We start from the raw sequence: 27,063 nt of genomic DNA on the forward strand, positions 1-27,063 counted from the left end.
GAGAGCGGGAGGCGGGGCAAAGCCGCTGAGGTTCTGAGGGGTGGTGTGGGGCGCGAGCCCCGCGCGTCCTGCCAGGTGAGGTGTCGAGGGGGGGAGGTGCTGAAAGGGGAGCCTTTAGCCATTTAATTAGCCTTCTCTTAATTAGTGAGGCGCGGGGGTGTGTGTGTAATTTTCGCGGGTGTGAGGACGGTGGGGTGGGATTCGCGCCCAGCCCAAGGGGGTTTTGGTAGCCTTCCTCCCCACCTCGTGCTTCCCCCAGACGCGTTGGACTACAGTGCCCAGCGGGCTGGGCGTCCGGGAATTGTAGTCCCAGCCTCTGGAGCGGGCTGGGTGGGCATCAGGCCGAACTTTTCCTCGGGGTCGGGGGGCTTCCTGGTTGGTCCACGTTTCCTGGGCATCCCCAACCCTGAAATTCCGAGGGAAGAAAGAGGTCGAGGCATTATTGAAGTCAGGTATTCATTTATTTTTTAATCTGATCAGATTGGGGAAGGGGGAGAAACGGAGGGAGTTTAGGGGCAGTTGCTTTTTTGGGTGGGGGGCGGGAGTCCGTTTCGGAAAGAAGGGGTCAGCGGATGTCGGAGGGTTCCGTCTGAAAAAGTTTCTGTCGGGTCCCTTGGTTGCTTTTCTTGCAGACCTTTCATTGCCGGGCTTAGGGAGCATCTTCAGTGGTAGCATTGAAAAGTTTTCCTTTCTGGTTCATTCTGAAGTTTGCAACTCTTGAGTAAAAAAAAAAAAAAAAAGCGAGGGGTGTGTGTGTCCGTTTTTGGCCAAAGCTAATCCCCTTAAAGCTTTAACCAGAGGTCTTTTTGCAAAAAGCTGGCCTTGGACACCACCACCAGCACTCCCCATCCTTGGCTTGAAACTTGGCCTTGGGAGGATCTTGCCCTGGGGACAGGAAGGAGCCTGGTGAGCTGATGGTCAGAAAATGCCTTGCCTTAAGGAGCAACAGATGGACGCTTCTGAGTGGGAGAGAAGACCAGGCAGATCAGTTAAAAATCTTTGCAGACTGAAGATTGTGTTCTTATATGTTTTGAACCTTCAAAGGGAAATTTCAATAGTTTGCTATCTCTTAATCCTTATTTTCGGCTACTTGCTGTAATTGAAAGATAGGGTCAACCAAAGTCTTCAGCTCATTGTCTCCTTAATGCTCGTTGACCCCCCAAAAAACATTTATTATAAGACAATATTACTTTAATGGTACTACTACTAATAATAAATAGTCCCTGGGGTCAATATTGACCACGTTGGAGAATCCAGTGTAGATATTAGATCTACACAAAAATGTAGCTATAAGAGAAACAGAGATGAGCTTCCTAGCAACCTTCTGTAAAGTAACATGCTTTGTATGTGTGCACACAGCACCTTTTGTGGTCAAAGTCCACCTGGGAGTAGTTTTCTTGATCATTTGACCAGTTACCTTATGGGTTTAATTTTGGTTTGTGCTTTGCACATATCTCAGCACTTGAGTGTTAGGAATTAATGTGTGAGAGACATGGCTGCTTCTGTCTAAAAGCCCCTCTGCTCTGCTGAATATTTTAAGCTGTTCATTGCTATTGCATGCTCCTTTGTTTCTGTTTAGGCTGTATGGAAATGAAAATTTCGTGAGACATTTTAATTTGGGCAGCATGCATAGCATTTGTGCAATATTTGTTAATTTGATACTAATATATTTTGCAAATAAACACAGGGTTAGCCACTGTTGCAGTACAATCCATTTCCGGGAAAAGCAGCTTCCATGTACAGCATTCAATTGGCGGTGCTAGTAGGCAGGGCGCATACACTGAGTATTTAGGTCAGTGTGGCACTGGAAAAATAAGACTCTAAAGCTTTTTAGCACTGCTGTATTTTCCTGGTTTTATCCTGGTCTGAAAAAGCTAGTCAGTTTCAATCTCCATTTGACAGTTTTGATCTTGCAAGTTTCAAGCAGTAAAGTGTTTTTAAAAGAGGGTTCCAAACCTTAACTGCTTTGCATTTCACACACACAGACATACACACACACACACACACACACACACCAATATTGACAATATATACAGAAGGAAAACTGCATTGCTAAAGTGAAAAAATTAGCTGTTGGGTTATGAAACAAAAAAGATAAATATGATTAATAAGTGCTTGGTTTTCTAACTGTATATCTGTCTTGAATTAAAACCTTCATCTAGATTGGATGAAGTAAATGTGATTTTATACTGACTTTTAATATATTTTACAGTTATGAACTAATTTATGCATTTCCTCCCCCACCCTACCTTCTCCCCGAGGTATGGCAATTATCCACAACAAAATGCATGCACGAAATTCCACAAAATAGATTTTTAATTTGAGGGGATTTTATGGAGAAATTACATAGCAAAATTGATTAACACTATATATATAATTATTAGGCTATGTTATTCTTTTTTCTATTTACTCTTTATTAGGTGGAAAGCCACAACAAACTGCATGGTTTCACTCTCTATGAGCAGATATATTCCTCAATTTTGATATTTTGAAATTAGAAAGCAAATACATCCAAATTTATATATAATTTATTATATATATTTATGTGTGTGTAGATAGATATAGATATATGCACATACACACACTTCCCACAATCAAGGAAAACACACCAATGGAGTTCACCAATATGGTTTCAGTTTCAACTATTCGCTGATTTGTCATATATGCTGTGACTGTGGGCTGGAAGAAGCATTGTGGATATATTTGTGGGTCTATCTAGAATTCCTTCTCCCTTTAGACAGGTAGTTTAGCCAACCTTATTTTTTCCCAGATCATCATGGAGTTAAAACTCTGTTTATGACCATGGAAGACATTTTCTGGGTGGGATTTATTTAATGTCTGGCCTTTATTATTTATATAAATTCTAGGTGGTGGATATACCTAATGTTCCTTCTTCCTCCTATTTTCCCAACAACAAACCTCTGAGGCGGGTTGGGCTGAGAGGGAATGACTAACCCAAAGTCACCCAGCCAGTTTTAATGCTAAAGGCAAAACTAGAACTCACAGTCTCTTGGTGATTGGTCAAAAGTCATCCACCTGCTTTCATGCCTAAGGCAAACTAGAAATCACAGTCTCCTGGTTTCCAGTTGCATACCTGATATATCAGTTCAATATCATTTCAGTTCCATCATGGCGGACTCAAATACCTCTCCACTCAAACATTTCGTGTTGGCCAAGAAGACAATTACTGCCATTTTTGAAGAACTACTGAATTTTGTTACCGAAGGAGCAAACTTTGTGGAAGGTTGGTTTTAAGCCCAGGAGGGCAAGGAATGCATATTTTGGGGAGAGCAAGGGAGGCAGCTGCACTGGCCTATGTACGGGAAGATAGGAAGCAGCTGCATGAATCTCACAAAAGCTTTTAATGATTCAAAGAGAAGTCTTTTCATTCACACTTTGGAATATTCATGAGGTACCCCTTTGGAAGGCGTTTTCATCGCTCTTTTAACAGTTGTTCTTTCTTTTGCAAAGCCACCATGAGGCAAAATTCACAAATGTTTTGTTGTAAACAGTGCCACAAGGTACTTAGATTCCTTACATTTTTGTCAGCCAATAAATTTCTGGCAGGTTTTCTGTTTCTTATAGTAACTCTATAAAGGAAGAAATGGGCAAAAATTGTATTGGTGCCTCATCACACTTTATAACATCGGAAAAAGGCCTCTCAATATGACAAGTTAATTGTACTTTCATAATGTTGGTGCTTTGATCTCTGTCCACCGATTATCTCCTGAATCATTGCTTGAGTTGTTTTAATTGGCCTGAGAATGACAATTATTCTCAGCTTCTTTTGATTGGTTAACTGCTCTAATGTCACAGATGTATTAAAAGATTTAGGTTATGAAACTGAGTGGCAGACAGAGACTTTGAGAACGGATTTATATTGCTTCTAAACAACATTTGATAGCTACAGTGCTTCTCAGAGAATTCAAAACACCTGGCTAACTGTGCGATGAAGCATAATACTTTATTGATTTAAGTGTTAGGCCATATCAGAATATAAAATACCAAATATAGAACAATTAAGTAATTCGTTAGAAAAGGGCATAAGAGACTAAGTAAAGGAAAATGCAAATCATATTTCTGTGTCATCTCTACATTTTACCCAAATTCACATATGCAGTTCTCAACTGAATTGTTTTGTTCCAATAAAGGGCCATGTTGTATGCAATTTTTGGATTCGGACCTCACATTAAATGTTTGTTTTAATGTAAGGATCCTAATAGGCTGTTTGTCTAATGTGCACTCTTCAAGATGTTGATCCCTCTCTATCTTATACAAGTGACAGTCAAATAATATATGTGCTGTGTCTGCTACTTGGCTCAGGCAAAATGAGAATAAGAGCCAGAGAAAGTTCCCACTTTGCCTGTTCAAACCTTATTATGTTTAGAGAAATGTTTGATATCCCATTCTCCTCAATCTGGCAGATCCTGGCCCATAGTCCTTTGAGAACTCATAGTATTGGCACCAGGCAGCTCTTTGTGAAAAAGTTTTCCCTTAAAATTGCATGGATTTATCACATTATGAGCTGCAGTGTGCAGTGGTTAGAAGGCTACTTCTGCCGGCTGCCAGAAGTTTGGCAGTTCGAATCTCACTGACTCGAGGTTGACTCAGCCTCCCATCCTTCCGAAGTGGGAGGACCCAAGTTGTTGAGGGCAATATGCTGACTCTGTAAACCGCTTAGAGAGGGCTGTAAGGCACTGTAAAGTGGTATATAAGTCTAAGTGCTATTGTTATTAAACAGAAAAATTATTGTAGTTCTGCAGTAGCCTGCTCTAATTCTTGTTTTTCCCTTTGATGACAGAAACCCACAAAAACCCACAGCTTGAATGCATAGCTACCACAGACGAACTTAAAAAAATACAGGCCTATAAAAACAAGCTGGCCGTAATTGGTGAAGTTTTAGCACGACGGCATATGAAAGTAGCTTTCTTTGGCAGGTAAGAGTTGCTGTTTGTGGGAATAAATGGGTGAGGTTCTTCTCTTGGGAAATATAATACATTTCAAATTATTTTAAACACATTACCTGAGAAACCATTAAAACCATGCTTCACGAGGAAGTTAAGCTCAGAATTAAGAGTTACCCTGATGCTGCTGTGTAACCAATTTTCACTCACTATTGATGCTTGAGCAAAATGATTCCTCGGTAAATTATGTCAGTCTCAGGATTTCCTACGAAAAGAGGCCAAGTCTTTATACACAGTGGCCATCTTGACTTTTCTGACTTGCCTGCTCCTCTTGGCTCTAGTACAATGTGTTTGCCATAAAAACAGAATATGTGCAGTTTACCTTTTACAACAGTTTTGCTATCATTAGAAATGAAAGCAACTTCGTAGTTCTTATCTATAGGTAATCTTCAACACCTGCCTGGGGGATACTTACAATCCAGTTTGAAGTTCCAATGGTTGTGTATCCCCCCCACAGTCACATGATCTACCCCACAATCACATGATCACACTACAGGTGCCTGGCATCAGGCCAGTTTTGTGGCCATTTCCAGCACCTTGTAGGTCACATGACCAGGTTTTGCGACGGTTTCACCAAAAATCTGCATTTACTTCCAGCTTACAACAAATCATTGATTTGCTTACTGGCCACCACCAAAAAGGTCATGAAATCTCCAATAAAATTTACAACCATCACAACTTATGACCATAATGGGCAAGGCTACGTTTTGGTCATAACTCAAGGATTATCTGTATGTTAAGCTAGGAGTCTGGTCAATGTCTGCTTTTACATTAGCAATATTGGAAAGATTTCAGTGCCTTTCCTTGTTGTTTTTCTCTCCCATCATTACCGAAACCAAAATAAATTAACAAACTGGTGGAAATTGATGGAGCTAGGTATATTGGGAAGAAAGAAGCCTCAGATGAAAAAAAAAAATCTGAATCTGGGCAGAAATATAATTTGAGAAAACACCTCAGTCCCTAATTCTCATGCAGATAGAGGGAAGAAGGCCATTCAGACTTGCAAGATTCTGTTACTATAATCTTATTATAAAATTACTATTAGCATTGAAAATATTGGTTTCCTAGTCTGGTCTACTTTGAAGGATTGACAGGTGTCCTCTGGATGTATAATTAATGATACTGATATATAAGATAAAGGTAGAAGTGGTGCAGTGGCCTAGTGTTGGAGCTCTCACCTCACAATCAGGAGGCTGTGAGTTCGATCCCAGGTACAGGCAGATATTTCTCCCTCTGGGCACAGTGAGAATATATCTGCTAAATAAAACTCCACATTGGCGATAGAAAAGGCATCTGGCCAGTAAACACTCAGCTAGTTCCATTCAGTTGCCCAGACTCCACACAAGGGATTATGGAGTCGTTAAAAGAAGATGATGAGGATATATAAATAAAGGTAGCAAATGTACACAGTTTGCTCAGAATCAAGACTTTCTAGACTGGAATCTGGAATTATTGCCCAAGACAGTTCATAATCTTGGCTACAGTTTAAGTTCAAAAATTCACCTTTCCGTTCTCTTCTTGACCTGCTGTACAGAACCAGCAGTGGGAAGAGTTCTGTGATCAACGCAATGCTGTGGGACAAAGTGTTGCCAAGTGGCATTGGGCACACCACTAACTGCTTTCTCAGCGTAGAAGGAACCGATGGTGATAAAGCTTACCTGATGACTGAAGGCTCAGACGAAAAGAAGAGCGTTAAGGTAAGTCATCCTCACGGCTGTTTTGCTAGTAGCCCCTTGAAATAAGCCAGGTCAGGAAACAGGTACCTCAGGAGATAAAAGAAGAACTCTGCACTAGTTTATTAAAATAGTAGCCCTTGACTAAAGAGTGTTGCGGTGGCCGAGAGGTGGAGCTCTCTCATCACAAATCAGGAGGCTGTGAGTTCGATCCTAGGTAGAGGCAGATATTTCTCTTTCTGGGCACAATGAGAATATACCTGCTGGGGGAAAAACTCCGCATTGGCAACAGGAAGAGCATCCGGCCTGTAAGCACTCAGCTCCATTCAGTTGCCCAGACTCCACCTGGCAAGGGATTATGGGGTCATTAAAAGAGGAAGTAGTCCTTGACTTGCAACCATTTTGTTTAGTGACCATCCAAAGTTACAATAGCACTGAAAAAAGTGACCCATGGCTGTTCTTCACACAACCATTTCAGCCTTCATGTGGTCACCTGATCAAAATTTGAGCACTTGGCAACTGGCATGTGTTTATGACGGTTGCCCTGTCCCGGGGTCCTGTGATCACCTTTTGCAACCTTCTGACAAACAAAATCATAAGGGAGCCAGATTCACTTAACAACTGGGTTATTACTTAGCAACAGAAATTTTTGGACAAAACTGTGGATGTAAGTCGAGGACTATCCATACAGACTCAAATAACAAAATGTTGAAAACCTGACAGAGTTTCCTCACCCATCCCCTTTATACCAAAAAGGGTCGGGACAGGACAATTTTAGATTTCTTTTTTTCCCCCGGCTGAGCTGATATGTTGCTGACAGCTGTCTCATATCTACTCCAAGGTCATTTCTGCCTTTCCATGTTTGGTAGAAAAGTCATTAGTGATAGCTGCAGGCAGTTTACTTCCTCTTCTTACCAGCAGGGATTGGTTTTCTCACTATCACAGAAAGGCGGTTTGATGCCAAATTTATAAAATTGTATTTTCTGCGATACGCAATAGTGTAGAGCAGTGAGTGTTTCTCAACTAGGTGACTTGTAGATCTGTGGATTTTAACTCCTAGAATTCTCCAGCCAGCATACTGGGAGTTCTTAACTTACAATCCTTTGTTTAGTCACTGTTCGAAATGACAGTGTGCATGGAAAAAAGTGACCTACAACAGTCCTCACACTTACAATAGTTTGGGCATTCCCACGGTCACGGGATCAGAATTTGGATGCTTGGCAACCGCATATATTTACGATGGCTGCAGTGTCCCAGTGTCACATGGTCTCCATTTGCAAACTTCCCAGGGGGCTTCAAACAAGGAAAGTAAACGGGGGAAACCAGATTCACTTAAAAACTGCAACCAACAGGGTTGCAAAATTGGGCACCACTCATTTCACAACCGAGCAGTTTAGCAAGAGAAGATCTGGTCCCAATTATGCTCCTAAGTCAAGGAGCAATAAGAACACTCAGGATGGACTGTTTTAGTGTCAGCATGTTTTCCTATGCAATGTTGGACATATGCCTTTTAATGCGTTGAGTAAACAGTGCTAAAATTATGCCACCTGGGAAACTAGACTTAATATATATATATTAGAAAACATGTATGCTGTTATTCAAGATCTAGGCAAGCAACAGTTAGTATGTTACTTATTTAATATGGTTTAATTTTATTCTCCTTGGAGGAAAGGTAAGAGTTGATAGGACGATTTTTTTTTTTGCAAACTATGGCCATGGTCCTTTTTGATGTATAAGTCAAATAACTCAGAGCAGACGTTGCGTTAAGCCAAAACTAAACAAAAGATATCAGGTATTAGTCTGTTGAGTGAGCTTAACTAGTCTCTATTAGAGGTTAGAATTCCATATTGCCTACTATGTATTAAAATCATATTCTGCCTGTTTCTATCAGGCCAAGGTAATTCCAGAGTTTCATATCAACTGTCCATGTAGCATATATACTGTAGTGCTTCAGTTAGTACACATGCTTGGTTTGTCCCCAATCCTTGTGATGTAAGCCAGAACTCTTACGAATTCATTCCTAATTTGACTTTCCCCAAATATTGGGTTGATTTTCCACGAGCGGAGCAATATTTCTTTCCATGCACTTCTTCCTATGCAATGCTAAACCCAGGCGTATTTGAAAGGGGGTCAGAGGTGGGTATTCAGCAGGTTCTGACCTGTTCTGGAGTACTGGCAGTGGAAATTTTGAGTCGTTTGGAGAACCGGCAAATCCCACCTCTGACTGGCCCCGCCCCCATCTATCCTCTGTCTCCCGAGTCCCAGCTGATCTTCTTCTGCTGCCCTGCACAGGAGAATGGAGCTGGAAAGCAGGTTAGTGGAGTGGGGTGGAATTGGAAATTTTACAGTATCCTTCCCCTGCCACGCCACGCCACGCCCACAGAACCAATAGTAAAAAAAAAAAATGAATCCCACCACTGGAAGGGATCCCTTCCTTTCCCTGCCCTTTTGAAAAAAGCCAAGGTATTAATGTAAACATCCCATTGGCTTTTATTTTGTCTACGTCGGTTTGGTGTTGAGTAGTAAATCTACTCATCATACTTCTAGTAATCAAAAAATAAATAAAAATAAATTGGATTCTAGAAACTCTGTTGCTGCTTCAGGTAATATTGAAATGTCTTCAAGTTGTCATGCCACTGGCCTTATCCTAACCTGTTCTTCCTTTGCAGACAGTCAATCAGCTCGCCCACGCTCTCCATATGGATAAAGACTTAGAAGCTGGTTGCTTAGTTCATGTCTTTTGGCCTAAAACCAAATGTGCTCTCTTGAGAGACGACTTGGTCTTAGTAGACAGGTATTACAACTCTTTTGGATTCATTCTCAAGGTGTCTTCCCTTTAAACAACACACTCCATCTTGGCTATAGCTTCCCGTTGTTTCATTGTTCAAAGCAGTCTCTGAAAAGACTCAGCAATCAGGCCAACTATCGACTGCAGCTTAATACCCTGGCTTGTTCAGAAACTTTTAATCATAGGTCTAAAAAGAAAGGAAATTGTAATGAATGGACGTCTTCTTGACTTGTTTATTGAGACTCTGGAAAGAGCGCAGAGAAGGGCAACAAAGATGTTTAGGGGGTTGCAGGAATTGGGTATGTTTACTAAAAAGGACTTGGGGTGACATGATAGCAGTATTCCAATGTATGAGGGGCTGCCAAGAAAAGGGGGGGGGTCAACTTATTTTCTAAAGCATGGATTGCCAACCTTTTGGACTTCAGGGACCACCAAAGTCATAATTTTAAATCCCAGGGACCACTAACCGGTTCTGTGGGGTGGGCCTAATTTGTGGGTGTGGCTTGGTGGTCATGTGATTGGCTGGGCATGGCTTGTATGTAAATATTATAAATATTTATAGAAATATTGAATTTTTCATAAAAAAGAGCAACTTTTACCCAAAATCAGGCAAAGCAGGCAGGCAGATTGAGTTGCACACAGAATCATTCAGTGATCTATCTATCTGCCATCAGCTAGCTCAATCTCTCAAAATTTGTTTGCCGTGAGTCTGTACTGAATAATAGAACCTTCAGTCCTAAGGGAGGTTTGGCTGTGCTTAAAAGCAGAGCTGAAGATCTAACGGCTAGCTAGAAAGCAAGAAATCCAACCATTTCCTGTTTCTTAGCTAATCTAAATCTCCCGGCAGAGCAACACAACTGATGGTCGGAAAAATAGTAACTTAGTAGGCAAGTTTGCCGGGTAAGGAGTGAGTGGACAGGGAGGGTTCCCGCGGGCCATGTGGGCGGCGCAGCCTTGTGTTTCTGCACAGCCTGGATTAATTCCTTTGGGGTATGCACTGCGGGTGAGATTTCTCTGCGGCCCACCAAAATTTTCTCACGGCCCACCAGTGGGCTGCGGTCCACTGGTTGGCGACTGCTGTTCCGAAGCACCTGAAGGCAAGACGAGAAGCAATAAACGGAAACTAACCAAGGAGAGAAACTAGAAAGAATTAAGGAGAAATTTCCTGAGAATGAGAACAATTAATCATGGCCTGCCTTCAGAAGTTGTGTGGGTGTCCCGTCACTGGAGGCTTTTAAGAAGAGACTGGACAGCCATTTGCCTGGAATGCTAAATGGTCTCTTGCTTGAGCTGGGAGCTAGACTAGAAGACCTTCAAAGTCCCTTCCAACTCTGATTATGTTCTATGTTCTACACACAGCCAAAAACACATTCAGAATTTATTTTTATAAGCTATGATTGCGTGACATGTTTCCATATTTTTCTACATTTTCAAATTCCACCTGTAACTCCATCCTCCCCTCATTTCATAGTCCAGGTACTGATGTCACCACAGAGCTGGACACCTGGATTGACAAATTCTGCCTGGATGCCGATGTTTTTGTTTTAGTTGCTAATTCAGAATCAACTCTCATGAATACAGTAAGTCTTCAACTTTTTTTTAAGGGAACTGTTCATTTGTTTTATTCATATTTCCTCCTCTCAAAGCAGAAGGTATATCTTCTTTTAATACTCCTAAGAACCCTCTAAGTTTGAGGCAACTGATCCAACAGTTCATCGTAGGTATAAAATATCCCTGTCAAAAATCTTTATCCGTGTTTAAATGTGTCGTTCTATCACACCCGTCACCCTTCTAAGCTAGCATAGTGAATATTCCTGTTAGCTGATATTTAAGCATGATCCATATTAGGGAGATCTTGAATTAAAACCTTTCATTTTCTCACAGTATTTTCCATTAATTTTTAATGTCACACAAGGTAGCCCTTGACTTTTGATCACAATTGGGACCGGAATTTTTATCATAAGCTATTGTCATTGTAAGCAAGTCAGACCCAAATTTATGACAGTATTTACAATGGCCATTAAGAGAATTGCTATGGTCGTTAAGTGAATTGCATGGTCATTAGGCAAACTCAACTTCCCCAATTGGGTTGTTTTTGCCAGAAAGCAGCAAAAAAGATTGCAAATCACGATCGTGTGACTGCAGAATGCTGCAACCAGTTGTAAATGCAAGCTGGTTGCTGAGCCTGATTTGCAGTCATGTTACTCTGTGTGTGTGTGTGTGTGTGAGAGAGAGAGAGAGAGAGAGAGAAGAAAAGGAAGGAAGGAAGGAAGGAAGGAAGGAAGGAAGGAAGGAAGGAGAGAGAGAGAAAGAAAGAAAGAAAGAAAGAAAGAAAGAAAGAAAGAAAGAAAGAAAGAAAGAAAGAAAGAAAGAAAGAAAGAAAGAAAGAAAGAAAAAGTAAGTGTCAGCTGGTGCTCCATTCAAAATCCAAGAAAGAAATACTTAGACTCCATTAATCAGAGAAAAGATATTTTTTACTGGAAATCAAGTGGTAGCAACAAAAGAATTCTGAATCTGAGAAAATGGGTGCGTAAATCACATATACAAAGTAATGGCAACGTTCCCACCCCCAATAGTTCAAACGATTCTTCCAATTAAAAGTTGTGAATATCATCATGTGGGCATCTCCAGGTGGTGATGAGGCTTCTGTCCGTTGACCTTGGCATAGTTTGATAAAGGTTTGCAGCTGCACATAGCATAGAAGAGAAAGCTAAGCAAGGAATAGAAACCTAAGCAAGAACGTACTCCCCCCTCAGTTTATACAGTTCTGGTTTGTAACACCTCCAGCTCCCTTCCCATAATTTTCCCCCCTCCTCCCCCCGTTACTTATGACAGCCGAAAGATGCAAAGCAAAGGGAGAAAATCTTGAAGGCTGACAGAAAGAGTCACAATTGCAAGTACTAGTCATGTCACTTTTTCCAAGGCCATTGTAATATTGAATGTTTGTTAAATGAGCAGTCTTAAGGAGTATCCTATATGTAGATTCCTATTTTGAGTAGGAGACGGTTCTAACTTCTTTAGTTTCTTAAGTCTGTTAATTTTTTCTATCTTTTTCTGTCTTTACCACATTGATGACTAAATAATTCTTCTTTTCAATTGTATGGGATCATCTCAATGTTAGCACAAAACGGGTTTATGGATTTTGCTGATCAATAAATGTTCACTTGGGAATTAATTCCACTGTATTCATTGAAACTTAAGTCTGAAGGAGGTGTGCACTGGACTGCAGATTCTTTGTGTAAAAACATTTCTTCCCTTTTGAAAAGAAAATTTAGAGTGTAAAATTTGAAGAGAAAAATCATAGACAGGTGGGTATGAATTATAGAATGTAATTATAGGGTGTAACTATAAATTACAAGGCAAATAGCTTTTCAGGGACTCCTATTTTTGCTCTCTGTTTTATCTTTTATAGTTGTTTCTTTTCATTTTGGATGATTTCTAATTTTAAGCTTCTTTGGAAGATTTTACACAGTGGAAAAGTAACAGGAATTCTTAGCTGGAAAGTATGATCTTTACAATGTAAAACATCAAATGTTTTGGAAATGTATTGGGACAAAATTTAAATTGAAGGTCAGCATGACTGAAACTTCGATTAGCTGTCTGCTGCTGAATGATCAATTTGAGTGAAGTTAGGAGATTATGTTTGTATCTCCTTTGCACTTGGGTCCCAGACAGAATTATGATTCTGCGAGTCAATTAAAAACTCAGAAATCTTTATTTCTGAAATGAAGTTCAGAAGCTCCTCGGTGGCTTGTCTCGGGCTTGTCTAATCTGAAAGAACAGAAGTAAAATAAAGTAAAAAGGGGAGATAAAATACTATTTCAGTCATCAGTTCTTAAAATGATTGTAAACGGTTCTTCTGTGGGCCTCCTAGAAGCAGTTCTGCAGAAGAATGAAAGTAATGAAACTGTATTCTTTGCCAAGTTGATGAAGAACCAGCTGATCCCCAAAGCTCTTTCAATAGATCTGTATCTGTCTATATCGACTCTACCCCGAATTGGGGGATAGGGTCATAAAAAAGAGGTTTATATCTAGATCCATACTTGTAACTCTCTATTTTAGGAGAAACAGTTTTTCCACAAAGTGAACGAAAAACTTTCTAAACCAAACATTTTCATCCTGAACAACCGCTGGGATGCTTCTGCATCAGAACCTGAATACATGGAGGATGTGAGTTACAGATTTGTAATTTTGGGGGGAAAAGGAGTTGATGGGTACTTAAGACCTTATATTCATTTAAGGAAGGAATTTCATTGAGAGCTGCATCAGGGTTGTGTTTGACCTCTGAGGGGCATGGTCAGTTCAATGTCACTCGTGTCGGGGGCACCTGTGGTGGTCCGAGTACTCTGCCAGTGAAAAGAGGCTCCCAAGCTCCATTTTCGACTGCAACAGCCTTCTGCAACCTTCTATCAGCAAAAATGTAGTTTGGGAGGACTGTGTGCGGCCCTTTCAAGCTCCGTTTTTGCTGGCAGAGGCACTGTGGGCCAGTCCTTCGCTATTTCAAGGGCAACTCCGCTGGCCAGATCTAAGTAGCCCGCAGACAGGATCCAGCCTGCAGGCCTTGAGTTTGACACCCCTGATTTAAGGTGACAGTCAAGGAAATCTCATAAATTCAAGACATTTTCTTTCCAAAGTAAGCCACACAAGGGGAGGTATGGAGAAAATGAAAGGTGCTTTTTGTGTTTTGTAAATGGATGGGAGACTGACTGATGATCCCATGCACTATTCATTGTCATTTTGCAGGTACGCAGACAGCACATGGAACGTTGCCTGACTTTCTTGGTGGATGAGCTCAGGGTTGTGGACCGTTCTGAGGCCCAAAACCGAATTTTCTTTGTTTCAGCCAAGGAAGTTCTCAGTGCAAGAAAACACAAAGCTCAGGGCATGCCTGAGGGAGGTGCGTATTGTATGTTAGGTCCACTTTCTAGCGATGATGGTCCTTAACATCTTTTGAAGGTTGGCTATTTTTTTTCCACCCAGAAGACCCATCTTTCAAAAGGCTCCTGCAGCTTCAAGAAATTGTTCATCCACTCTGTTTTGTGCTTTTGTAGGTGGCGCAATCGCCGAGGGATTTCAGATACGGTTCCAGGAATTCCAGCACTTTGAAAAAATATTTGAGGTAAACTTCCAGAGTATCTAAATTAGATTGAATGGACCTATGTATATGATGTCATCCATAGGTCTCTTCATTCCAGGTTTATCTACAGAAAGAAATTTATCTTGAGCTTGGTGGGTTTTCTTAGAGAGTCAGAAGAGAGCTGCATTCAAATAATTATGAATGACTCTTAACATTTGGCTAACTTTGCACATTAGTGCAAAGTGTACTACTGTTCTCTTCCAGTGACTATCTTGTACGTCAGAAAGTCAAGAGACCTCAATTGTTTTTCTATCATAGAGCGATGAAGACGCTTCTAGGTTAGGCCTGTTACATTTCTGTGTTGTCCAGGGCAGGCGTTTTATTCCTGGGGATACACAATTTCTTTTTTTCAGATTCAGTCATAAAAAACATGACGTAACTGACCTCCTTCTTTCTCCCTAAATGTTTTACTCTGAATATGATAACAACGGATGTACTTCCTGTGTCCGATACTTGGCAGCCAAGAGTGAATTTATATTAAATAATCATTCTTAAAACGCTTGTGGGGTCTGTGGGACTGGCAACCCAATGGTAAGGGATGGCCTTCATTATAGTGTGGGAAAAATTGGAGGACCGCCATTTTCTTCCCTGTTCTAGAAGGCAGCAAAAGTTGATCTGAGACATTGCAGAAGAAGCAGTCCCCACAAAATAGGAACTAGCCTGATCCTTGTTAGCTTCCATGAGACCCTTAATGCCCCTCATTTTATTTCAGTGAGGCTGGTTAAGAAAAGGAGAAGCTGGATGACCATGTGACTATATGTATTGTTGACTATCATCGGTCTTGTTGCTTATGCCAGTATGTCATATTGTTGCCTGTCTTTTGGGGGCAGTCCAGCCAGCATCACCATTGTCTGAGGTAGTTTGCAAATACCGTTTAAAAAATAAAAGAGGAGGAGGAAGAGATGCCACCACAATCATGTTTTCCTGATTCAGTTCCTGTCAAGCGTCAGGAATTAAAATTCTTGACTAAGAAAGGAACTTGAATGTTGTCTCGAAAGAACTGTAGTGTTGTGAATGCTTTGCTAATGCCTTTTCTGGGAATCTTCTCTGTGCATGAAAATCAATTCTCAGTATCCCTAGGAAGAGAAATATGGAATGGGTGGAGAGGAGGCCTTTTTGAAAAAGGGATGAAGGGCTGTAGACGTCTGCAGGAGAAAACCTAACTAACTGAATAACCAGGCAGCCTGCACAGCACTGGTGGCCCAGTGGTTAGAATGCAGTATTGCTGGCTAACTCTACTTTCTACTGCTAAGAGTTCCATCTTGACTGGCTCAAGGTTGACTCGGCCTTCCTTCTGAGGTCAGTAAAATGAGGACTCAGATTGTTTGCGGGCAATAGGCTGACTCTGTAAACCGCTTAAAGAGGACTGTAAAGCACTATGAAGTGCTTTATAAGTCTAAGTGCTATTGTTATAAACGATCACATTTGCTGTATAACCATAGCAATTATATACCACTTCACAGTGCTTTACAGCCCCCTTTAAGCGGTTTACAGAGTCAGCATTTTTGGCTCCGACAAACTGGGTCCTCATTTTATCCACCTCAGAAGGACGGAAGGCTGAATCAACCTTGAGCCGGTCAGGATTGAACTCCTAGCAGTGAGCAGTGACTTAGCCCTGCAGTACTGCATTCTAACCTCTGTGCCACCATGGCTCTTATTTATCATCTCTTAAGACCTAAAGGACCCATGATTGACATCACTGAAGGAAAGAATTAGAAATATTTTGTCCCATTTTTGTTTTGCTTTAGGATTTGTGGTCAGGTTAGAAAGCCAAACACCAGTGCTTAGCCAGGCCTCCCAAAGTCCAGGGAATATCCAAGCCATCCCTGGCTAGAGATGGAACTCTTCAACTGTTGGATGAAAGGTTTTCTTGCTCCAATACAAACCTCTCTGTGCCCTGATCTCGTCAATGAGGGGGATTGTTTGAACTAATTGTCTGCTTTTATCGTTTTCTCTCTGAGTTATAATGTTTCTTATAGCTTCCTACTATGGACTTGCTTGTTGCATAGTCTGCCTTCTTCTACCTGTTTGCTGACCTGGAATTGGACTTTTTCCTGCAAATCTCGTCTAGCTCTAACAATGTGCTCTTGTTCATGCGAGTCGCTTGCTTTTTCATTGCTGATTTCTAGATCTACTTCGTCGAGTGTAATGGCTCTTGTCTATTATTTCTATTTTATATTTCCTTTGCTTCTTACTCTCTTTTTTTTGCCGTAACCCTTATTAAGGCTGAGAGAGTGAGCTGCAGTTTTTTAAGTTCTGTTAGGATACATTCAAGAGTCTAGGAGAATGCAGTGAGGAAGAAAATAAACTCTTTCTCTTGGTAAACAGGTGAATAAATTGTTTAAGGTTTTACTGAACTGCCAGTAACTGTTCAGGTGTAACCCTCTACCTTCTTAATTGAATAGGCACTTTTCCTTCAACAAAGGATTTTCAAGTATTTAAGAGCCATTATATTCCTCAAGTTGCTATAAGAACTTGAAGGTGATATGTAACCTAAGCTAACCAGAGAATAAACTCAAACAGTGTTTCTTAACCTTGGCCACTAAATGAAGGGTGGGACTTCAACTCCCAGAATTCTTCAGCCAATGTGGCTGACTGAGAAATTCTGGGAGTTGAAGTCCACCTGTCTTCAAATAGCCATGGCTGAGAAACACTGAAGTAGAAGACCTCCATACCAAGGATGACTCTGTTGTGTTTACATAGACTTTTTGGCTACCTTGTCTTCATGTGAATAATATAAACATCCTCTTGCAAGACACGTTTATTGGTTACACTTACATGGAGGTGAAAACTTCACATGTAGGAATTTTGAGATGGCTTTCTTTCATGAACAGAAATCAGATTATTATAGCATCAGCATGGCTGTTAGATCAACAGCCTGTGCCACGTGGGAGATACTCCAGCCATTAAGTATGGATGCAGGAAGCATTAATCCCCTTTCTGTGGTATGTGGGCAAGGACCATCATGCAATCCTTGAAGCTGGTCCTCAGGATTTCTCCATCCTGAAGGACCTCAGATAGGTCTCAGGGGAAGTGATGGAGACTCTGGAGAGCCAATCCTAAGGTAGAAGGTTCTGCATTAGAGAAGACTAATAGTCAAACCAGCTGTTTCCTATGATCCAAATCATTCAAAAACCAAAGCTTGCAAGAGCCGTGGTGGCGCAGTGGTTAGAATGCAGTACTGCAGGCTACTTCTGCTGACTGCCAGCTGCCAGAAGTTTGGCAGTTCGAATTTCACCAAGTCAAGATTGACTCAGCCTTCCATCCTTCCAAGGTCGGTTAAATGAAGACCCAGATTGTTGGGGGCAATATGCTGACTCTGTAAATCACATAGGGAGGGCTGTAAAGCACTGTGAAGCAGTATATAACCCTAAGTGCTATTGCTATTGCTACTTCTAGCTGCAGACTTTCAAGAACGCATTCACAAGGAAATCCAGATGCATTTATTTATCCAGCCACAGTCTTAGTAATTGCAGAACATACGCCAAGAGTGTCCACAGTGTATGTGGGGAAAAAAAAGTCAAAATGGCAGCCACTGTGGCACAATTGAAGCTCCTCCCATTTAATGTGCTTTACATATCCTGTGAACACCTCCAATATATACATTCTCCTCATTTTCCCATTAGCTTCTCGGTTCATCTAAACCGTAATAAAAATCACCCGCGGCAGGCAATTCTGTTGAGATTCCCAAATGCTCGCGTTAAGTGGATATTTTTTTTTGTTAATTGTTGCCTTTATTGTTCTTTTTACTTTCTACACATTACTGTTAGCTGAACTGTAAAAGAGAGCAGGATTTCACTGCTCTAGAGTTGGGATTTTGGTTATTGCTTGTCTTTCTTTTGTTGTTCTATGTCTTTTGTTTTCCTCCCACCCATCCCCTTTGCTTTATTTTATACATACGTATACCTATAATCGCCTCAGAGCATTCTCTGAAAGCTCGAAATTCCCAAGTGTTTTTGGCGACGGAATTGCAGTAATGTGTGTTGTGGCTTGGGCCCCTCGCAGGAGTGTATCTCGCAGTCAGCTGTGAAAACCAAGTTTGAGCAGCACACTATCAGAGCTAAACAGATCCTCGAGACGGTGAAAAACATTATGGACAACATAAATGTGGCAGCAGCCCATCAAAGGTAGGCCTCTCCTGTTGCTTTTGCCTTGTTGCTCAAAACTGGACAAAGCCACCAGGTTGCACTGACCTTTTCTCCCCCATGAGTAGGAGGTGAGTAGAACCGATGAGGAAAGCATTGCCTGCAAACACCGGATTTGCCAATTGCCAAGTTCCTATAGTCCCATGGGAACACCAAGCGATCTCCAAGTCATGTTTATTGTTGTTAATATTATTTCTGTGCCACCCTTTCTTCATTGTGAGGGGGCACAAGTCGTTTGTAAGTGAGTGATAATTTTAAAAACCCTTTGGCGTAGTGGTTAATTTACCAGGCTCAAAACTAGGAGACTGGGAGTTCTAGTCCCACCTTGGGCAGGAAGCCAGTTGGGTGACCTTTGGCTGGTCACTCACTCTCAGTCCTAGGAAATAAGCAATGGCAAACCACTTCTGAGAAGCATTGCTAAGAAAGCTACAGTGAATAGTCCAGACAGTTGCAAGGAGTCAAAAACTGACATTGGCACTAAACATAAATATTATGGGGTAGAATCATTGAGTTGGTAGCGGAGCCTGGAGGTCAACTAGTCCAACCCTCAATCTTCAACAATAAACACATTTTAAAGTGAGGGGGAAACATTTTTAATGACCCTGTACTGAAATCCTTTAATTTGGGGTAGACTTGGGGCAACTCAGTGACATTGGGGCAACTCAGTGGAGCTGAGTATTTATTGGCCAGATTCTCTTCCTGACGCCTAAGTGGAGTTCACAGCAGATATTTTTTTTCTTTGTGCACTGAGAGAGATCGATCTACCAGCTACCTAGGATTGAACTCTCAACCTTCCGAGTGGGAGGCAAATCATGCTACTCACAGCCCTAGTAAGCAATAACAAATATAAAAAAATTAAAGAGAGGTTCCTTTTAGAAAAAGGCAGGCTAGCTCTGGAAATTTCTGAGTGAAGAGTAATGGCTACAGAATCCAGCCACGTGTGACTTGCAAAAGAATTCTGTGCTTGCTTTGTCTGTTCCTTCCGTACTCCAACTCCAGGTTCTGCCTTCCAAGTTAATTAATGTCTGGCTTCCTTTCCCTCCCAGGCAGGGATTAGTCTACAATATTATCTGGGTCACATGATAATGAAAAGACATATGTGCCCCTTTAATATCAATGTTAAGCACGTTGCTCAAAGGATCAGGATTAAGGCCAGAGGAGAGAAACAGTCTTAAAGCTGATTTGAGCTGCAAATTGAATTGGTCTCCTTGCTTTTAATTTTGACTGAAATCTACCTAGTAGGGTGGTTAGCCCCACTGCTAGTCTGAGCTTATGTCCACCAGAGGTTGATGGCTGCTTTTCTCCTGCCTCAAGAGTGCATTCAATAGAAGAACGAGAAGACCATAAGGACAGGTTGGACTTTGTACGAAACCAGCTCAACCTTTTAACAGAGGAGGTTAAGAAGAAAATTAAAGATGTTACCGAAGAAGTTGCCAACAAGGTAAATAACCAAGTCCTGGATCCCTACCTCCATTCACAGCAGCCAGTTTTCCACACACCCTTCCACAGCAGTAACCGTGGTTACTGCCATAACTAGTTCATTTGTCAGGTCCTTATTGAGCTTTTAGTAATGTCGGTACCTGCTTCACCACTACAAAATAATTATTTTTTAAAGTTTTTTATTTTATTCTATACAAACAATCCATCTTCCACTTAAACAGTGTGTCGTCTGGGTACAAATACCTTGTGCAATAACAATTACATTTGATACATGCTCATTACTATAGTATTAATACTCTATTCCTCCTTTATACTACTATTTATAATATATCTATTATAACAATCCCCATCTTGGCATATTTAATTCTTATTCACATGCTTACTATTTTTCGCTAATTTTCTTTAATTTCTAATTTCCATATTCTCTAGCCGTTGATAAAATAGTTCCCATATCATATAATATTCAGTTTGTTCCTTTTCTTTAATTGCAAGTGTTAGCCTGTTCATTTCTGCACATTCTAATATTTTCCTGATCACATTCTCATCTTGTCGGAATCTTTTCACTTTTCCAATTTTGTGCAAATACAATTCTAGCTGCAGTTAATACATGGACAATTAAGTATGCCTTTTCTTTACTATAATTATTGTAGGATAAGTAGGGAAAATCTCTTCAGTAATTTGAGGCAGGCTGCTATCTTACATCAAATCTTTCCTCCCTCCCTTTTATTTTGGAAGCGATTATTGGCCTACTTTGCAGGGCTCCAAAGGCGATGTCAGGGAGTAGTGAAGAGATGTCACTCATTTCTCCTGATCTTAAATGTGTCATGTTTTCTAGGTGTCTTCTGCCATGACTGATGAAATCTGTCGGCTTTCAGTTTTGGTAGATGAGTTTAACTCTGATTTCCATCCGTCTCCACAAGTTTTGAAACTTTATAAAAGTGTAAGTTCTGTCCATTGGCTTTGCATTCCTTGGTTAGTGTTGATTTCTGTGGATTGGTTTCATGTGTTTGTATGTATAACTCACATATTAAGTATTTTTCGGAGTATAAGACACTCCGAAGTATAAGACACAACTAGCTTTTGGGGAGGAAAACAAGAAAAATAAAATCTGCTTCCCAGGAATTTGCCTCCTTGCAGCAAATTTGCCTCCTTGCAGCCTGTTTCAGCTTTAGCACAGCCTGATGAGCACAAGCATCTGATTGTTGGTTGGATCAGCCTCCTGAACGATCAGCTGTTTCAGGCTGCAGGGATTGCCATCACCTATTGCCACCTCCACGTGCCCCATTTTCAGCCTCTGCAACCTGCTTTCGGCCTCTGCACACCCATTTTCGGTCTGCTCCAGGCCGTGGGGATCGGAACTGGTGGAAAATGGGGTGCACGGAGGCCTAAAAACGGGGCGTGCGGAGGCGGCAATAGCTGATGGCAATCCCTGCAGCCTGAAACAGCTGATCGTCAGGAGGCCAATCCAACTGACAATCGGCTGCTTATGCTAATCAGGCTGTGCTGAAGCTGAAACAGACTGTTTGCTGTTTGCTGCAGTGGGCAGGACTTCAGCAACATTCCCTGCATAAGACGCACAGACATTTCGACCCACTTTTGGGGGTGGAAAAAGTACGTCTTATACTCTGAAAAATACGGTATTTGAGCATCATGTGTACCAGTTCCTGTGAGGTTAATACGTAGAGTCGAGAACTGGTCCGTTACACAAACGTGTGATGTCTTAGTGAAAGTAATAAATCTGGGTTCATGGTAAAGCTCATGATTTTCCTTTCGCCAGGAACTCAGCAAGCACCTAGAGGAAGGATTGGGAAGGAACCTGGCAGACCGGTGCTCCAGCGAAGTCAACAGCTCTATGCATCAATCCCAGCAAGAAATTATCGGTAAAGAAGAATGAATAAATACAGCCCTTTGACTTCTCCCCTCCCCTCATACTGCATAACTGGGTGGCTGCATATGGAATTCATTTCAAGAGCCAACTCTTGCCTTTAGTTTTTGCATTTGGTGCATTTAAGCAGGTCTTAAGGAATCGTACGAAGGACGGTTACAGAAATTGGGTATGTCTAGTGTCTAATGAAAAGAAGGACCAGGGGTGACATGATAACAGTGTTCCAATATCCTACAAAGACAAAGGGGTCAAGTTATTTTCCAAAGCACCAAAAAGCAAGATGAGAGGCAATGGGTGGAAACTAACCAAGGAGAGAAGCGACCGAGAACTCAGGAGAAATTTCCTAACCATGAGAGCAATCAACCAATGGCTTGCCTTCAGAAGTTGTGGGTGCTCCATCACTGGAGGCTTTCAAAAAAGAGACTGGACAATTATTTATCTGAAGTGGTATAGGGTCTTCTGCTTGAGGAAGGGGTTGGACTAGAAGATGTCTCTTCCAAATCTATTATTTTAGGTTCTATGTCTAAATAATGCCATCCTTATTGTTCATGCCTGCCTCCCTATTTCTGAAAATTGGTTAATGTGCTTTATTCACTCAATGCTTCCCCCTCCCCACAGAAAATCTGCAGCCCCTCTTGCCTTTGGAGGTCCAGAACAAGCTCCATTTGCTGATTCCATGCCGGCAATTTGATCTGAGCTACGATTTGAACTGCAACACCCTTTGCTCGGATTTTCAAGAGGATATCACATTCCGCTTCTCCCTGGGCTGGACGGCTCTTGTTAGTCGCTTCCTAGGATCTCAACATGCCCATCGGGTCCTACTCACCATGGCCGAACCGGCTCTTGCGGTGAGTACTTCAGATGGTTTTGCTCTAGAGCTTGTATGTATAGATCAAGGGTCTTCCAACTTGGCAAGTTTAAGACTTGTGGACTTCCAGCTCCCAGAATTCCCGAGCTAACATGACTGGAGGAGGAATTCTGGGTTGAAGTCCACAGGTCTTAAAGCGGTCATGTTTGAAGAGCCCTGGTATAGACGGTGTTCCTATATGCAAATGACAGAGTAGACTTGAATATTGGAGATCATTCAGCGGACCAGTCAGGGCTCATGATTGTGAACAGTTCCCAGAAACAGTGATAGGGAACCTTGTTGTACCTGAATGCCCAGGGGTTGTACTTGACTGTTCAGAAGGATCATCACCGCCTCCTTTTAATGACCCCATAATCCCTTGTGGGGTGCAGTCTGGGCAACTGAATGGAGCTAGCAGAGTGTTTTAATGGCCAGATGCCCTTCCTGTTACCAATGTGGAGTTTCATTCAGCCGATAACATTCTCAACGTGCCCAGAGAGAGAGAAATCTGCCTCTACCTGGGATCGAACTCACAGCCTCTGATTGTGAGGCGAGAGCTCCACCTCTAGGCCACCACACCACTCACCGTTCAGAAGGATGCTTCTGATGAAATAGGAGGACATCATTTTGCACAGAGAACGAGACTTTTCCCCAAAGTTGATGCCCTTAATAGCATTTGATTGGCTCATGAATGCACAAATGGAGAGCTTTTATGAATAATCCAGCTGTCTCCAATTTCCCTCCCCTGGGCAGACTTACTGCAAAGTTTATTATTAAAACATTTATAAATCTTTCAATCAACTCTGGGCAGTTCCCAGTCAAAAATGAGAAGAGATAGAAAATCAAATTGCCGGCTGCCTGCAATTTGGCAGTTTGAATCTCACCAGGCTCAAGGTTGACTCAACCTTCCATCTTTCCGAGGTGGGTAAAATGAGGACCCAAATTGTTGGGGGAAAGAGGCTGACTCTGTAAACCGCTTAGAGAGGGCTGTAAAGCGGTATAGAAGTCTAAATGTTATTGCTATTTTAAAGAGAACTCAAATTTATTAAAACATTGAAAGCAACCAAACTGGGCGCCAATCTCTTCTAATGTGTAGTTATTCTCCCAATGCTTGGGGGAAAATGCTAGGCCTTTAAAGCCTTATGGATGGCTAAAAGGGTGGAGGCCTGCTGAACGTGTGGTGGTAGAGAGGGTTCCACGGGGCTGCCCCATAGCGGGCACACTTCCCAACTCTCATCAAATAATATTTAGAGGAAGGAACATAGAAACGTCCCCACCCTATCTGACTTGGTAAGGTGGGTAGATATCCTTAGGAAAAGACGGTCCTGCAGAGAGCCATTTAGGTCTTCAAGGGTCATAACCAACCCCTTGAATTGCACCCTGCAAGAAACTGGAAACCGGCATCGCTTATGTGGCAGAGGTATTATACGGGCAAACCTAGAGGGCTTGTCCGTGGACCGGGTGAAGTTTCTGGATGTAGAGCACAATGCAGTAATGCAGAGAGGAGGTGACCCAGGTTGCATTCTTCTTCCCTAGATTCCTAGATCTCTTGCCTCCACTCCTTGCACTAGTGTTCCCAGTCTAACCCCGGAGAGTGCCTCGCAGGAGGAGCTCATGATTTCCTTGGTCACCAATTTGGCATCATTGACATCTCGGACTTCCATGACGGTTATCATCCTTGGGGGTCTGGTGAGTACCATCACCATCTCTGCCTTGGGTGGGGGGAGCGTGTGCTGTCTTATACCAGTCCCTTCTGCTTAAACAGCTTACTGACCTGGGTCAAGATCCACCGATCTTTCCAAATCTGAGCCTGCCCCATCCTTTCCAAAACATATTTCATAGATCTTACATTAGAGGAATAGCAAGGTGGACTCTTAGCGGTAGTGGCACAAAACTGTTTTGCTATCTAGCAAAATCACATTATATGGATGTGGATATCTCACCCGAAGACTTCTTTTCTCTAGCCATGCTGTTGAGAGCAGACTCACCGCTCTCAATAGTTGAGACTCCGGCTTGCGAATTCACCCTTCATGATACCTGTCGATCCTTTTTTAACAGAAGGCAGGAAGCTCTCAAGTTAAGTATAGGCAGGCTACATAAAATGAGCAGACTTCACACATATCTGAAGAGAACTTCCCTGCTTAAAAGATGCATGTGGAAAAAGTGGAAAGTTTCTTCTGCAGTTACAAAAATTAAAATAATGGGCCATTCACAACCTCTATCTTCTTGCTGTGAGGTGTAGCTCCTCTACCTCCAAACTCTCACTGCTTAACACTTTTTTTATATACAAAAGTATCATAGCGAATGGTTTCTTCTTCCATTTGTGGTTCCTCTAATAAAACATTGCATTGTTTTGGTTTCGAAGTGTTCATAACACAAGATTGTTTGCAGAATTCAAAATTTCATGATAAGTATAATCTTAAAAAGTAGCCATTCTTTTTTTTTTTAAGAAAAGAAAGTAGCAAACCTTCAAATTAAAAGCAGAAAAAAAAAATTCCCTTAATAAGCCTTAAAATTTGTATCTTCTTTCCGACCCAAGGTAAGATTTTTCTAGCAAATTTTTCTCACGTTTTCCAGTTGGAACGGTTTTTGATCAAGTGGTTCTCTTCCAGGTTTGGAGAACTGTGGGCTGGAAGGTCATCTCTCTCTCGCTGAGTATGTATGGGATGTTGTATCTGTATGAGAAGCTTACTTGGACAGCCAAAGCCAAAGAGCGGGCATTCAAGCAACAGTTTGTCAACTATGCTACAGAAAAGCTGCAACAGATCATCAACCTCACCAGCTCCAATTGTAGCCATCAGGTGCAACAGTATGTCTGACCTGTTTTGTAATTGGATTACCCCTTCCTCTGGTAGCCGGGCAGTGTTATCCCTGGGCTACTGATGGATTGGTGCCTGGCATTTTTCTCTCCTAGGGAAATGGCCACCACGTTTGCTCGCCTCTGCCAGCAGGTTGATATCACAGAAACCAAACTGGAGAAGGAGATTGAACAATTGTCTCAAAAAATTGCTCAGCTAGAAAAAATCCAGAACACCTCCAAGCATCTACGGTAAGCTCAGGAGCGTCAGTGCCTTGGATGAAAGATTAGGAATAGCAGACAAATGGACACTTAGTTTCCAGGCTATCTCTCTCTCTCTCTCTCTCTCTCTCTCTATCCATCCATGCATTCATTCATACGTATCTATTTATCACCTGGAAATTGTAAGTGAATGTGCTCTGTATATGAATTTTAAAATTACTTTATTATTAGCATGTGGCATTGTTTACAGTAACCAGGAGACCAGTGCTGTTGCAGAGTAGTAGTATGCCTTGCAAAGGTACCAGCCCTGTTATAAGACACACTCATGAACTTCCCATGGTGCACCACAGGAGGGGCGAGCTGGCTTTGCTCCAGAGGGAAAGACCAGTGGCTCTATCTACAGCATCACTCAAGGCCCACTCCATTCCTGGAGGTGCCTCACAAGCGGGCATCGTAACTGGGAAGGTCCAGAGCCCTTGACTGCCTGCACAGAGCACCAACTTCTCTCCCAGCCAAAGTGGTACCTATCCATCTACTCGCACAGTACATGCTTTCGAACTACAAATAGACAAAAGCTGAGGTGAGTGATAAGAATTCACTCTGTCATCTCCAGCATCATTGAGTCACTGCACCTCTTCAGCATGAGAATGAATAGGTATCTGTGTCTCATTTAGATTCATTTTAGAGAGATACTTTTAATTTTAATTACCTTTTTATTTCAAACACTAATTCACCAGTTTCTCTCAAACTGATTTAGGTATTGTTAATGTTTGCGGTCCCTGGAAGACTAATTATTTTCCTCCTTTTGTTTTGTAGGAAGAAAGCTGTTTGTCTTGAAGATGAATTTGACTGTTTTTCAAAGAATTTTCTCCAGAAAAAGAAGAGTGGAATTTAAAAGATTAGCACTGTTTCCCTCACAGGGATTTAGTCACATGAATTTTTCCTGCTGCTTTGACTACTCGGTTTCTCCGTTGCCACCTGGCCATTCTGATACTTAGGCTAATGAATTGTGCCCAAGAACTCAGCAAGGAAGCAGTATTTACTATTGATTGAATCATTTTGCAACTTTTCATAAAATGAACTAATTTGTATCTACTGTAGTATATGAAAATTTATTTGGAAATGTAAAAAGAAAAGTTATATAAAATAAACAAAGAGACCTGTA

General features: G+C 41.6%; 1 protein-coding gene across 2 annotated transcripts; it reads left to right on the forward strand.

Moving 5' to 3' along the window:
- Positions 1-27,063, forward strand: MFN1 (mitofusin 1). Of its 2 annotated transcripts, XM_087933504.1 has the most exons (19): positions 1-75; positions 260-452; positions 3,123-3,244; positions 4,802-4,937; positions 6,499-6,661; positions 9,307-9,431; positions 10,897-11,005; positions 13,488-13,595; positions 14,169-14,322; positions 14,477-14,544; positions 18,568-18,689; positions 20,022-20,148; positions 20,983-21,087; positions 21,925-22,027; positions 22,651-22,880; positions 24,416-24,568; positions 25,492-25,688; positions 25,794-25,928; positions 26,715-27,063. In XM_087933504.1, exons 3-19 carry the CDS (start codon positions 3,130-3,132, stop codon positions 26,791-26,793), a joined length of 2,229 nt encoding a protein of 742 aa, XP_087789630.1. In that variant the 5' UTR covers positions 1-75; positions 260-452; positions 3,123-3,129; the 3' UTR covers positions 26,794-27,063. The 2 variants fall into 2 exon arrangements, with proteins under 2 accessions (XP_087789630.1, XP_026561514.2); XM_026705729.2 differs by lacking the exon at positions 260-452.

The sequence above is a fragment of the Pseudonaja textilis genome, chromosome 4 (assembly GCF_049901715.1).
Source record: "Pseudonaja textilis isolate UNSWEBS1 chromosome 4, rPseTex1.2, whole genome shotgun sequence".
Lineage (NCBI taxonomy): Eukaryota > Metazoa > Chordata > Lepidosauria > Squamata > Elapidae > Pseudonaja > Pseudonaja textilis.

Excerpts from the sequence above, each read along its gene's own strand:
- MFN1 (XM_087933504.1), top strand. The coding sequence starts at position 3,130 with ATGGCGGACTCAAATACCTCTCCACTCAAACATTTCGTGTTGGCCAAG. Across the intron at positions 14,323-14,476 it reads TCAGGGCATGCCTGAGGGAG|GTGGCGCAATCGCCGAGGGA; the intron begins GTGCGTATTGTA and ends GTGCTTTTGTAG. Across the intron at positions 24,569-25,491 it reads TTATCATCCTTGGGGGTCTG|GTTTGGAGAACTGTGGGCTG; the intron begins GTGAGTACCATC and ends GTTCTCTTCCAG.